Genomic DNA, 14,672 nt, shown 5'->3' with positions numbered 1-14,672 from the left:
GACTCATTTAGAAGTAGATTGAGGTTTGACTCATTTAGAAGTAGATTGAGGTTGGATTTGGTTTGACTCATTTAGAAGTAGATTGAGGTTTGACTCATTTAGAAGTAGATTGAGGTTTGACTCATTTAGAAGTAGATTGAGGTTGGATTTGGTTTGAGTCATTTAGAAGTAGATTGAGGTTTGACTCATTTAGAAGTAGATTGAGGTTTGACTCATTTAGAAGTAGATTGAGTTTGTTTCCCCAACATGTGTTTGACACCCCTGCTCTAGAGAGAGAAGCCCCTGTTATGATGCTGAAACACTCTGATCAATCTAACATCAAATCAAATGTATTTATAAAGCCCTTCTTAGATCAGCTGATATCTCAAAGTGCTGTACAGAAACCCAGGCTAAAACCCCAAACAGCAAGCAATGCAGGTGTAGAAGCACGGTGGCTAGGAAAAACTCCCTAGAAAGGCCAAAACCTAGGACGAAGCCTAGAGAGGAACCAGGCTATGAGGGGTGGCCAGTCCTCTTCTGGCTGTGCCGGGTGGAGATTATAACAGAACATGGCTAAGATGTTAAAATGTTCATAAATGACCAGCATGGTCAAATAATAATAATCACAGTAGTTGTCGAGGGTGCAACAAGTCAGCATCTCAGGAGTAAATGTCAGTTGGCTTTTCATAGCCGATCACTAAGAGTATCTCTTCCGCTCCTGCTGTCTCTAGAGAGTTGAAAACAGCAGGTCTGGGACAGGTAGCACGTCCGGTAGCACGTTCCATAGCCGCAGGCAGAACAGTTGAAACTGGAACAGCAGCATGGCCAGGTGGACTGGGGACAGCCACGAGTCATCAGGCTAGTTAGTCCTGAGGCATGGTCCGAGGGCTCAGGTCCTCCGAGAGATAGAAAGAAAGAGAGAATTAGAGAGAGCATACTTAAATTCACACAGGACACCGGATAAGACAGGAGAAGTACTCCAGATATAACAGACTGACCCTAGCCCCCTGACACATAAACTACTGCAGCATAAATACTGGAGGCTGAGACAGGAGGGGTCAGGAGACACTGTGGCCCCATCCGATGATATCCCCGGACAGGGCCAAACAGGAAGGATATAACCCCACCCACGTTGCCAAAGCACAGCCCCCACACCACTAGAGGGACATCTTGGTCCGAGACTTAACATGTCTTTATTCAACAGACAAAGGCAGTATTGGAATTGTTCTAACTGATGTATATTTCAACCACTTCAGATCCCAGTTTGTCATCCTTCCACTGTGTTGGGCTAAGTGCCTCCACCTTCAGTCCAACACTAATGCAGCTGTGTATGTCGTTTCTATAGAGTGGTCTAACTCCCCTACATGTAGCTGCTCACTATGACAACCAGAAAGTGGCTCTGCTGCTGCTGGACCAGGGAGCTTCACCGCACGCTGCTGCCAAGGTAGGTATCACTTACACATTTACACCACAGCAGACGCTCTTATCCAGAGCCACTTACAGGATCCGTTAGGGTTAAATGCCTTGCACAAAGGCACATGATGGGCTCCCGGACATGATCGGGAGTCCCATAGGGCGGCACACAATTGGCCCAGCGTCATCCGGGATAGGGGAGGCCGGGGTAGGGAGGCCGGGGTAGGGGGCCGGGGTAGGGGAGGCCGGGGTAGGGGAGGCCGGGGTAGGGGAGGCCGGGATAGGGGAGGCCGGGGTAGGAGAGGCCGGGATAGGGGAGGCCGGGGTAGGGGAGGCCGGGGTAGGGGAGGCCGGGATAGGGGAGGCCGGGGTAGGGGAGGCCGGGGTAGGGGAGGCCGGGATAGGGGAGGCCGGGGTAGGGGAGGCCGGGGTAGGGAGGCCGGGATAGGGAGGCCGGGGTAGGGGAGGCCGGGATAGGGGAGGCCGGGATAGGGGAGGCCGGGATAGGGGAGGCCGGGATAGGGAGGCCGGGATAGGGGAGGCCGGGGGGGAGGAACTACCACACCACTACCACACCAGTCTGCTCAGGAACTACCACACCACTACCACACCAGTCTGCTCAGGAACTACCACACCACTACCACACCAGTCTGCTCAGGAACTACCACACCACTACCACACCAGTCTGCTCAGGAACTACCACACCACTACCACACCAGTCTGCTCAGGAACTACCACACCACTACCACACCAGTCTGCTCAGGAACTACCACACCACTACCACACCAGTCTGCTCAGGAACTACCACACCACTACCACACCAGTCTGCTCAGGAACTACCACACCACTACCACACCAGTCTGCTCAGGAACTACCACACCACTACCACACCAGTCTGCTCAGGAACTACCACACCACTACCACACCAGTCTGCTCAGGAACTACCACACCACTACCACACCAGTCTGCTCAGGAACTACCACACCACTACCACACCAGTCTGCTCAGGAACTACCACACCAGTCTGCTCAGGAACTACCACACCACTACCACACCAGTCTGCTCAGGAACTACCACACCACTACCACACCAGTCTGCTCAGGAACTACCACACCACTACCACACCAGTCTGCTCAGGAACTACCACACCACTACCACACCAGTCTGCTCAGGAACTACCACACCACTACCACACCAGTCTGCTCAGGAACTACCACACCACTACCACACCAGTCTGCTCAGGAACTACCACTACCACACCAGTCTGCTCAGAACTACCACACCACTACCACACCAGTCTGCTCAGGAACTACCACACCACTACCACACCAGTCTGCTCAGGAACTACCACACCACTACCACACCAGTCTGCTCAGGAACTACCACACCACTACCACACCAGTCTGCTCAGGAACTACCACACCACTACCACACCAGTCTGCTCAGGAACTACCACACCAGGAACTACCACACCAGTCTGCCACACCAGTCTGCTCAGGAACTACCACACCACTACCACACCAGTCTGCTCAGGAACTACCACACCACTACCACACCAGTCTGCTCAGGAACTACCACACCACTACCACACCAGTCTGCTCAGGAACTACCACACCACTACCACACCAGTCTGCTCAGGAACTACCACACCACTACCACACCAGTCTGCTCAGGAACTACCACACCACTACCAACCAGTCTGCCAGGAACTACCACACCACTACCACACCAGTCTGCTCAGGAACTACCACTACCACACCAGTCTGCTCAGGAACTACCACACCACTACCACACCAGTCTGCTCAGGAACTACCACACCACTACCACACCAGTCTGCTCAGGAACTACCACACCACTACCACACCAGTCTGCTCAGGAACTACCACACCACTACCACACCAGTCTGCTCAGGAACTACCACACCACTACCACACCAGTCTGCTCAGGAACTACCACACCACTACCACACCAGTCTGCTCAGGAACTACCACACCACTACCACACCAGTCTGCTCAGGAATTCCAACCAGAAACTTATCGGTCACTGGCCCAATGCTCTTAACTGCTATGCCACTTCCTGCCACCACTACCACACCAGTATCAGACCACTACCACACCAGTATCAGACCACTACCACACCAGTATCAGACCACTACCGCATCACTACCACACCAGTATCAGACAACTACCACACCAGTATCAGACCACTACCACACCAGTATCAGACCACTACCACACCAGTATCAGACCACTACCACACCAGTATCAGACCACTACCACACCAGTATCAGACCACTACCACACCAGTATCAGACCACTACCACACCAGTATCAGACCACTACCGCACCAGTATCAGACCACTACCAGACCAGTATCAGACCACTACCGCATCACTACCACACCAGTATCAGACCACTACCACACCAGTATCAGACCACTACCACACCAGTATCAGACCACTACCGCATCACTACCACACCAGTATCAGACCACTACCACACCAGTATCAGACCACTACCACACCAGTATCATACCACTACCACACCAGTATCAGACCACTACCACACCAGTATAATACCACTACCACACCAGTATCATACCACTACCACACCAGTATAATACCACTACCACACCAGTATCATACCACTACCACACCAGCATCAGACCACTACCACACCAGTATCATACCACTACCGCACCAGTATCAGACCACTACCACACCAGTATCATACCACTACCACACCAGTATCATACCACTACCACACCAGTATCAGACCACTACCGCATCACTACCACACCAGTATCAGACCACTACCACACCAGTATCAGACCACTACCACACCAGTATCAGACCACTACCACACCAGTATCAGACCACTACCGCATCACTACCACACCAGTATCAGACCACTACCACACCAGCATCAGACCACTACCACACCAGTATCAGACCACTACCACACCAGTATCAGACCACTACCACACCAGTATCAGACCACTACCGCATCACTACCACACCAGTATCAGACCACTACCACACCAGCATCAGACCACTACCACACCAGCATCAGACCACTACCACACCAGTATCAGACCACTACCACACCAGTATCAGACCACTACCACACCAGTATCAGACCACGACTCACTGATCTGAAACAGCAGGACCACGACTCACTGATCTGAAACAGCAGGATCAAGACTCACTGATCTAACACAGCAGGACCACGACTCACTGATCTAATACAGCAGGACCACGACTCACTGATCTAATACAGCACGACCACGACTCACTGATCTAATACAGCAGGATCAAGACTCACTGATCTGAAACAGCAGAACCACCACTCACTGATCTAATACAGCAGGACCACGACTCACTGATCTAATACAGCAGGACCACGACTCACTGATCTAATACAGCAGGACCACGACTCACTGATCTAATACAGCAGGACCACGACTCACTGATCTGAAACAGCAGGACCACGACTCACTGATCTAATACAGCAGGATCAAGACTCACTGATCTGAAACAGCAGAACCACGACTCACTGATCTAATACAGCAGGACCACGACTCACTGATCTAATACAGCAGGACCACGACTCACTAATCTAATACAGCAGGACCACGACTCACTGATCTAATACAGCAGGACCACGACTCACTGAACTGAAACAGCAGGACCACGACTCACTGATCTAATACAGCAGGACCACGACTCACTGATCTAATACAGCAGAACCACGACTCACTGATCTGAAACAGCAGGACCACGACTCACTGAGTGAATGGGTACCCTCCTCTGTGGTGTAGAATGGGTAGCCTCCTCTGTGGTGTAATATGTTCTGTCTGTGGTGTAGAATGGGTACCCTCCTCTGTGGTGTAATATGTTATGTCTGTGGTGTAGAATGGCTACCCTCCTCTGTGGTGTAATATGTTCTGTCTGTGGTGTAGAATGGGTACCCTCCTCTGTGGTGTAATATGTTCTGTCTGTGGTGTAGAATGGGTACCCTCCTCTGTGGTGTAATATGTTCTGTCTGTCGTGTAGAATGGGTACCCTCCTCTGTGGTGTAATATGTTATGTCTGTGGTGTAGAATGGGTACCCTCCTCTGTGGTGTAATATGTTATGTCTGTGGTGTAGAATGGGTACCCTCCTCTGTGGTGTAATATGTTATGTCTGTGGTGTAGAATGGGTACCCTCCTCTGTGGTGTAATATGTTATGTCTGTGGTGTAGAATGGGTACCCTCCTCTGTGGTGTAATATGTTCTGTCTGTGGTGTAGAATGGGTACCCTCCTCTGTGGTGTAATATGTTCTGTCTGTGGTGTAGAATGGGTACCCTCCTCTGTGATGTAATATGTTCTGTCTGTGGTGTAGAATGGGTACCCTCCTCTGTGGTGTAATATGTTCTGTCTGTGGTGTAGAATGGGTACCCTCCTCTGTGGTGTAGAATGGGTACCCTCCTCTGTGGCGTAATATGTTCTGTCTGTGGTGTAGAATGGGTACCCTCCTCTGTGGTGTAATATGTTCTGTCTGTGGTGTAGAATGGGTACCCTCCTCTGTGGTGTAGAATGGGTACCCTCCTCTGTGGTGTAATATGTTCTGTCTGTGGTGTAGAATGGGTACCCTCCTCTGTGGTGTAATATGTTCTGTCTGTGGTGTAGAATGGGTACCCTCCTCTGTGGTGTAATATGTTCTGTCTGTGGTGTAGAATGGGTACCCTCCTCTGTGGTGTAATATGTTATGTCTGTGGTGTAGAATGGGTACCCTCCTCTGTGGTGTAATATGTTCTGTCTGTGGTGTAGAATGGGTACCCTCCTCTGTGGTGTAATATGTTATGTCTGTGGTGTAGAATGGGTACCCTCCTCTGTGGTGTAATATGTTCTGTCTGTGGTGTAGAATGGGTACCCTCCTCTGTGGTGTAATATGTTCTGTCTGTGGTGTAGAATGGCTACCCTCCTCTGTGTTGTAATATGTTCTGTCTGTGGTGTAGAATGGGTACCTTCCTCTGTGGTGTAATATGTTCTGTCTGTGGTGTAGAATGGGTACCCTCCTCTGTGGTGTAATATGTTCTGTCTGTGGTGTAGAATGGGTACCCTCCTCTGTGGTGTAATATGTTCTGTCTGTGGTGTAGAATGGGTACCCTCCTCTGTGGTGTAATATGTTCTGTCTGTGGTGTAGAATGGCTATACTCCACTCCACATCGCGGCTAAGAAGAACCAGATGGAGATTGCCACGACGCTGCTGGAGTACGGAGCCGACACCAACGCTATGACACGTCAGGGCATCACACCGCTGCACCTGGCCTCTCAGGAGGGCAACGTAGACATCGTTACCCTGCTACTGGCCAGGGAAGCCACCATCAGCTTGGGCAACAAGGTGGGGGTTAGGGGTCAGGTGTTAGGGTTGTCCTGAGTTGTAATGTGGTATGTCCTGTCCTGTGTTCTAATGTGGTATGTCCTGTCCTGTGTTCTAATGTGGTATGTCCTGTCCTTTGTTCTAATGTGGTATGTCCTGTGTTCTAATGTGGTATGTCCTGTCCTGTGTTCTAATGTGGTATGTCCTGTCCTGTGTTCTAATGTGGTATGTCCTGTCCTGTGTTCTAATGTGGTATGTCCTGTCCTGTGTTCTAATGTGGTATGTCCTGTCCTGTGTTCTAATGTGGTATGTCCTGTCCTGTGTTCTAATGTGGTATGTCCTGTCCTGTGTTCTAATGTGGTATGTCCTGTCCTGTGTTCTAATGTGGTATGTCCTGTCCTGTGTTCTAATGTGGTATGTCCTGTCCTGTGTTCTAATGTGGTATGTCCTGTCCTGTGTTCTATTGTGTTATGTCCTGTCCTGTGTTCTAATGTGGTATGTCCTGTGTTCTAATGTGGTATGTCCTGTCCTGTGTTCTAATGTGGTATGTCCTGTCCTGTGTTCTAATGTGGTATGTCCTGTCCTGTGTTCTAATGTGGTATGTCCTGTCCTGTGTTCTAATGTGGTATGTCCTGTCCTGTGTTCTAATGTGGTATGTCCTGTCCTGTGTTCTATTGTGTTATGTCCTGTCCTGTGTTCTAATGTGGTATGTCCTGTGTTCTAATGTGGTATGTCCTGTCCTGTGTTCTAATGTGGTATGTCCTGTCCTGTGTTCTAATGTGGTATGTCCTGTCCTGTGTTCTAATGTGGTATGTCCTGTCCTGTGTTCTAATGTGGTATGTCATATCCTGTGTTCTAATGTGGTATGTCCTGTCCTGTGTCCTCTCCTCTCAGAGTGGTCTGACTCCTCTCCACCTGGCAGCTCAGGATGACAAGGTCAACGTAGCTGAGGTGCTGGTTAACCAGGGGGCCACTGTTGACCCAGAGACTAAGGTACACACACACATGTACACATGTTCAACTCTGGTCTGACAGCCGTGTAGGTTGGCTGGTCCCTCCTGAAACCTCACTGCAGAACACTCATTGAGAAACACAACAGAGAGAGCAGAAGGTCTAGAAACACAGAGAGGGACCAGAGGGACTAGAAACCCAGAGAGAGACCAGGGGGACTAGAAACCCAGAGAGAGAGACCAGAAGGTCTAGAAACCCAGAGAGAGACCAGGAGGATTAGAAACCCAGAGAGGAGAGACCAGGAGGACTAGAAACCCAGAGAGGGGAGACCAGGAGGACTAGAAACCCAGAGAGGGGAGACCAGGGGGACTAGAAACCCAGAGAGGGACCAGAGGGACTAGAAACCCAGAGAGGGACCAGAGGGACTAGAAACCCAGAGAGAGACCAGGAGGACTAGAAACCCAGAGAGAGAGAGACCAGGAGGACTACAAACCCAGAGAGGAGAGACCAGTAGGACTAGAAACCCAGAGAGAGACCAGGAGGACTAGAAACCCAGAGAGAGACCAGGAGGACTAGAAACCCAGAGAGAGACCAGGAGGACTAGAAACCCAGTGAGAGAGACCAGAAAGACTAGAAACCCAGAGAGGAGAGACCAGGAGGACTAGAAACCCAGAGAGGAGAGACCAGGAGGACTAGAAACCCAGAGAGGAGAGACCAGAAGGTCTAGAAACCCAGAGAGGAGAGAGAGACCAGAAGGTCTAGAAACCCAGAGAGAGAGAACAAAGAAAGGGAGAGAGAGAGAGAAGGACCAGAGAGATGAGAGATAAGGACCAGAGAGACGAGAGAGAGGCCCAGTTCCAAGGCCTTCATTGTAACTGACTTGCCTAGTTAAATAAAGTTTAAATAAAAATGTTTTTTTTATTCACTACTACACTACAACAGTACTCTACAACACTACAGTACTACGCTGAAACTCTACAACAGTATTCTGAAAAACTGAATTACTACAACACTGAAACACTACAACACTGAATCACTACAACACTGAATCACTACAACACTGAATCACTACAACACTGAATCACTACAACACTGAATCACTACAACACTGAAACACTACAACACTGAATCACTACAACACTGAATCACTACAACACTGAATCACTACAACACTGAAACACTACAACACTGAAACACTACAACACTGAAACACTACAACACAACACTGAATTACTACAACACTGAATTACTACAACACTGAATCACTACAACACTGAATCACTACACCACTGAAACACTACAACACTGAAACACTACAACACAACACTGAATTACTACAACACTGAATTACTACAACACTGAATTACTACAACACTGAATCACTACAACACTGAATCACTACAACACTGAATCACTACAACACTGAAACACTACAACACAACACTGAATTACTACAACACTGAATCACTACAACACTGAATCACTACTACACTGAATCACTACACCACTGAAACACTACAACACTGAAACACTACAACACAACACTGAATTACTACAACACTGAATCACTACAACACTGAATCACTACAACACTGAAACACTACAACACTGAAACACTGAATCACTACAACACTGAATCACTACAACACTGAATCACTACAACACTGAAACACTACAACACAACACTGAATTACTACAACACTGAAACACTACAACACAACACTGAATCACTACAACACTGAATCACTACTACACTGAATCACTACAACACTGAATCACTACAACACTGAATCACTACAATACTGAATCACTACAACACTGAATCACTACAATACTGAATCACTACAACACTGAATCACTACTACACTGAAACACTACAACACTGAATCACTACAACACTGAAACACTACTACACTGAATTACTACAACACTGAAACACTACAATAATATATAATAATAATATATGCCATTTAGCAGACGCTTTTATCCAAAGCGACTTACAGTCATGTGTGCATACATTCTACGTATGGGTGGTCCCGGGGATCGAACACTGAAACACTACAACACTGAAACACTACAACACAACACTGAATTACTACAACACTGAATCACTACAACACTGAATCACTACAACACTGAAACACTACAACACTGAAACACTACAACACTGAAACACTACAACACTGAAACACTACAACACTGAAACACTACAACACTGAAACACTACACCACTGAAACACTACAACACTGAATTACTACAACACTGAAACACTACACCACTGAAACACTACAACACTGAAACACTACAACACTGAAACACTACAACACTGAATCACTACAACACTGAATCACTACAACACTGAATCACTACAACACTGAATCACTACAACACTGAAACACTACACCACTGAATCACTACAACACTGAATCACTACTACACTGAAACACTACAATACTGAATTACTACAACACTGAAACACTACAACACAGAAACACTACACCACTGAATCACTACAACACTGAATCACTACAACACTGAAACACTACACCACTGAAACACTGAAACACTACAACACTACAATACAACACTGAAACACTACAACACTGAATCACTACACCACTGAATCACTACAACACTGAATCACTACAACACTGAAACACTACAACACTGAAACACTACAACACTGAAACACTACAACACTGAAACACTACAACACTGAATCACTACACCACTGAATTACTACAACACTGCATCACTACAACACTGAATCACTACACCACTGAAACACTGAATCACTACAACACTGAATCACTACAACACTGAATCACTACAACACTGAAACACTACAATACTGAAACACTACAACACTGAAACACTACAACACTGAAACACTACAACACTGAATCACTACAACACTGAAACACTACACCACTGAATCACTACACCACTGAAACACTACAACACTGAAACACTACAACACTGAAACACTACAACACTGAATCACTACAACACTGAATCACTACAACACTGAAACACTACAACACTGAAACACTACAACACTGAAACACTACAACACTGAAACACTACAACACTGAAACACTACAACACTGAAACACTACAACACTGAATCACTACAACACTGAATCACTACAACACTGAAACACTACAACACTGAAACACTACAACACTGAAACACTACAACACTGAAACACTACAACACTGAAACACTACAACACTGAAACACTGAAACACTACAACACTGAAACACTACACTAGTGGTCACACCAGGCATAACACTTGATTTCTGTTTCCCTAGATGGGATACACTCCGCTGCATGTGGCGTGTCACTATGGAAACGTGAAGATGGTCAACTTCCTGCTAAAGAACCAGGCCAAGATCAACGCCAAAACCAAGGTTAGGCTCCCCTCCAGATTGAACATATCTATATAGATGTTGGATGTTTGATTTATGGGATAGGGGTCAGGGGTCACAGGTTAGGCTCCCCTCCAGATTGAACATATCTATATAGATGTTAATGTTTGATTTATGGGATAGGGGTCAGGGGTCACAGGTTAGGCTCCCCTCCAGATTTAACATATCTATATAGATGTTGATGTTTGATTTATGGGATAGGGGTCAGGGGTCACAGGTTAGGCTCCCCTCCAGATTTAACATTTCTATATACAGTAGATGTTGATGGTTGTAGGTGTGGGTGTTGAAGTGGGTATGTGTTGGTATGTTTAATTAAAGAGGTGTGTCTGACCTCTCCTCCTCCCCCTTCAGAACGGATACACCCCCCTCCATCAGGCGGCCCAGCAAGGCCACACCCACATCATCAACCTACTGCTGCAGCACGGAGCCTCTCCCAACCAAGTCACCTTGGTGAGAACACACACACCTGCTGCAGCACGGAGCCTCTCCCAACCAAGTCACCTTGGTGAGAACACACACACCTGCTGCAGCACGGAGCCTCTCCCAACCAAGTCACCTTGGTGAGAACACACACACCTGCTGCAGCACAGAGCCTCTCCCAACCAACTCACCTTGGTGAGAACACACACTCCTGCTGCAGCATAGACTCTCCCCAAACGAGCTGACTGTGGTGAGCACAGGATTCTGGGAGACATTGCCATTACCCAGTGCCCCCACAGCTGGGACTGCACAGTGAAATACACAGTCACCAACACTATCTCATACACAGTAGGCTGTCATTAGCATGCACTATAACAGTCACATCACAAACACACAGTGTTCCATCTATTGTCTTTGGTAGTATACACAGTAGATACTGACACATGAGGATGGGTTAGGGGTTAGGGGTCACAGTAATAGTAATATCTGACTGTCTTTAACAGAATGGTAACACAGCCCTGTCCAGGAGGCTGGGTTAGGGGTCAAGGGTTAGGGGTCACAGTAATAGTAATATCTGACTGTCTTTAACAGAATGGTAACACAGCCCTGTCCAGGAGGCGGGGTTAGGGGTCACAGTAATAGTAATATCTGACTGTCTTTAACAGAATGGTAACACAGCCCTGTCCATAGCCAGGAGGCTAGGTTAGGGGTTAGGGGTCACAGTATTAGTAATATCTGACTGTCTTTAACAGAATGGTAACACAGCCCTGTCCATAGCCAGGAGGCTAGGTTAGGGGTTAGGGGTCACAGTAATAGTAATATCTGACTGTCTTCAACAGAATGGTAACACAGCCCTGTCCATAGCCAGGAGGCTAGGTTAGGGGTTAGGGGTCACAGTATTAGTAATATCTGACTGTCTTTAACAGAATGGTAACACAGCCCTGTCCAGGAGGCGGGGTTAGGGGTTAGGGGTCACAGTAATAGTAATATCTGACTGTCTTCAACAGAATGGTAACACAGCCCTGTCCATAGCCTAACAGAATGGTAACACAGTAATAGGCTGAGTTAGAGGTTAGGGGTCACAGTAATAGTAATATCTGATTGTCTTTAACAGAATGGTAACACAGCCCTGTCCAGGAGGCTGGGTTAGAGGTTAGGGGTCACAGTAATAGTAATATCTGACTGTCTTTAACAGAATGGTAACACAGCCCTGTCCAGGAGGCTGGGTTAGAGGTTAGGGGTCACAGTATTAGTACTATCTGACTGTCTTTAACAGAATGGTAACACAGCCCTGTCCATAGCCAGGAGGCTAGGTTAGGGGCCACAGTGTTAGTAATATCTGACTGTCTTTAACAGAATGGTAACACAGCCCTGTCCATAGCCAGGAGGCTAGGTTAGGGGTCACAGTATTAGTAATATCTGACTGTCTTTAACAGAATGGTAACACAGCCCTGTCCATAGCCAGGAGGCTAGGTTAGGGGTTAGGGGTCACAGTATTAGTAATATCTGACTGTCTTTAACAGAATGGTAACACAGCCCTGTCCAGGAGGCGGGGTTAGGGGTTAGGGGTCACAGTAATAGTAATATCTGACTGTCTTTAACAGAATGGTAACACAGCCCTGTCCAGGAGGCGGGGTTAGGGGTTAGGGGTCACAGTATTAGTAATATCTGACTGTCTTTAACAGAATGGTAACACAGCCCTGTCCATAGCCAGGAGGCTAGGTTAGGGGTCACAGTATTAGTAATATCTGACTGTCTTTAACAGAATGTTAACACAGCCCTGTCCATAGCCAGGAGGCTAGGTTAGGGGTTAGGGGTCACAGTATTAGTAATATCTGACTGTCTTTAACAGAATGGTAACACAGCCCTGTCCATAGCCAGGAGGCTAGGTTAGGGGTTAGGGGTCACAGTATTAGTAATATCTGACTGTCTTTAACAGAATGGTAACACAGCCCTGTCCATAGCCAGGAGGCTAGGTTAGGGGTTAGGGGTCACAGTATTAGTAATATCTGACTGTCTTTAACAGAATGGTAACACAGCCCTGTCCATAGCCAGGAGGCTAGGTTAGGGGTCACAGTATTAGTAATATCTGACTGTCTTTAACAGAATGGTAACACAGCCCTGTCCATAGCCAGGAGGCTAGGTTAGGGGTTAGGGGTCACAGTATTAGTAATATCTGACTGTCTTTAACAGAATGGTAACACAGCCCTGTCCAGGAGGCGGGGTTAGGGGTTAGGGGTCACAGTAATAGTAATATCTGACTGTCTTTAACAGAATGGTAACACAGCCCTGTCCAGGAGGCGGGGTTAGGGGTTAGGGGGTCACAGTATTAGTAATATCTGACTGTCTTTAACAGAATGGTAACACAGCCCTGTCCATAGCCAGGAGGCTAGGTTAGGGGTCACAGTATTAGTAATATCTGACTGTCTTTAACAGAATGTTAACACAGCCCTGTCCATAGCCAGGAGGCTAGGTTAGGGGTTAGGGGTCACAGTATTAGTAATATCTGACTGTCTTTAACAGAATGGTAACACAGCCCTGTCCATAGCCAGGAGGCTAGGTTAGGGGTCACAGTATTAGTAATATCTGACTGTCTTTAACAGAATGGTAACACAGCCCTGTCCATAGCCAGGAGGCTCGGTTAGGGGTCACAGTATTAGTAATATCTGACTGTCTTTAACAGAATGGTAACACAGCCCTGTCCATAGCCAGGAGGCTGGGGTACATCTCTGTAGTGGATACTCTGAAGGTCGTCACTGAGGAAACACAGACCACTCTGGTGAGACCAGGAGATACTGTTCTTACTAAGTTAGTGTATGAAACAGCTGAACTGTGTTTACTAAAACCTTCTAAAAACACCATGAGAAATACAGTGGCCTGCATATCTAAATAGGTATCCGTTGTCTTACAGTTATCCACATGTAAAATAGCTTTCTTTGTTTGTTAACGACTCATTCGAATGTTTGTTCCCTTTCTAGACGGTGACCGAGAAACATAAGATGAACGTTCCAGAAACCATGAATGAGGTTCTGGACATGTCAGATGATGAGGGTAAGAGATGTAGGAATAATGTCTTAATAACCTGATCATATCCAGTGAGAGATGTAGGAG

General features: G+C 47.2%; 1 protein-coding gene across 1 annotated transcript in view; it reads left to right on the top strand.

Annotated features, from left to right (window-relative positions):
- Positions 1–14,666, top strand: part of LOC118383297 (ankyrin-3-like) — a 180,319-nt gene extending 165,653 nt beyond the window's left edge. The window contains exons 19-25 of the mRNA XM_052517420.1: positions 1,325–1,423; positions 6,580–6,777; positions 7,651–7,749; positions 11,025–11,123; positions 11,493–11,591; positions 14,245–14,340; positions 14,540–14,666. Coding sequence (XP_052373380.1) covers positions 1,325–1,423; positions 6,580–6,777; positions 7,651–7,749; positions 11,025–11,123; positions 11,493–11,591; positions 14,245–14,340; positions 14,540–14,647 — 798 coding nt within the window. The 3' untranslated portion in view covers positions 14,648–14,666. The remainder of the gene's footprint in view (positions 1–1,324; positions 1,424–6,579; positions 6,778–7,650; positions 7,750–11,024; positions 11,124–11,492; positions 11,592–14,244; positions 14,341–14,539) is intronic.
- The last annotated feature ends 6 nt before the right edge of the window (positions 14,667–14,672 follow it).

This window comes from Oncorhynchus keta, unplaced genomic scaffold, assembly GCF_023373465.1.
Source record: "Oncorhynchus keta strain PuntledgeMale-10-30-2019 unplaced genomic scaffold, Oket_V2 Un_scaffold_7810_pilon_pilon, whole genome shotgun sequence".
NCBI classification, from domain to species: Eukaryota; Metazoa; Chordata; class Actinopteri; order Salmoniformes; family Salmonidae; genus Oncorhynchus; species Oncorhynchus keta.
This window is presented reverse-complemented; position numbering and strand designations above follow the sequence as displayed.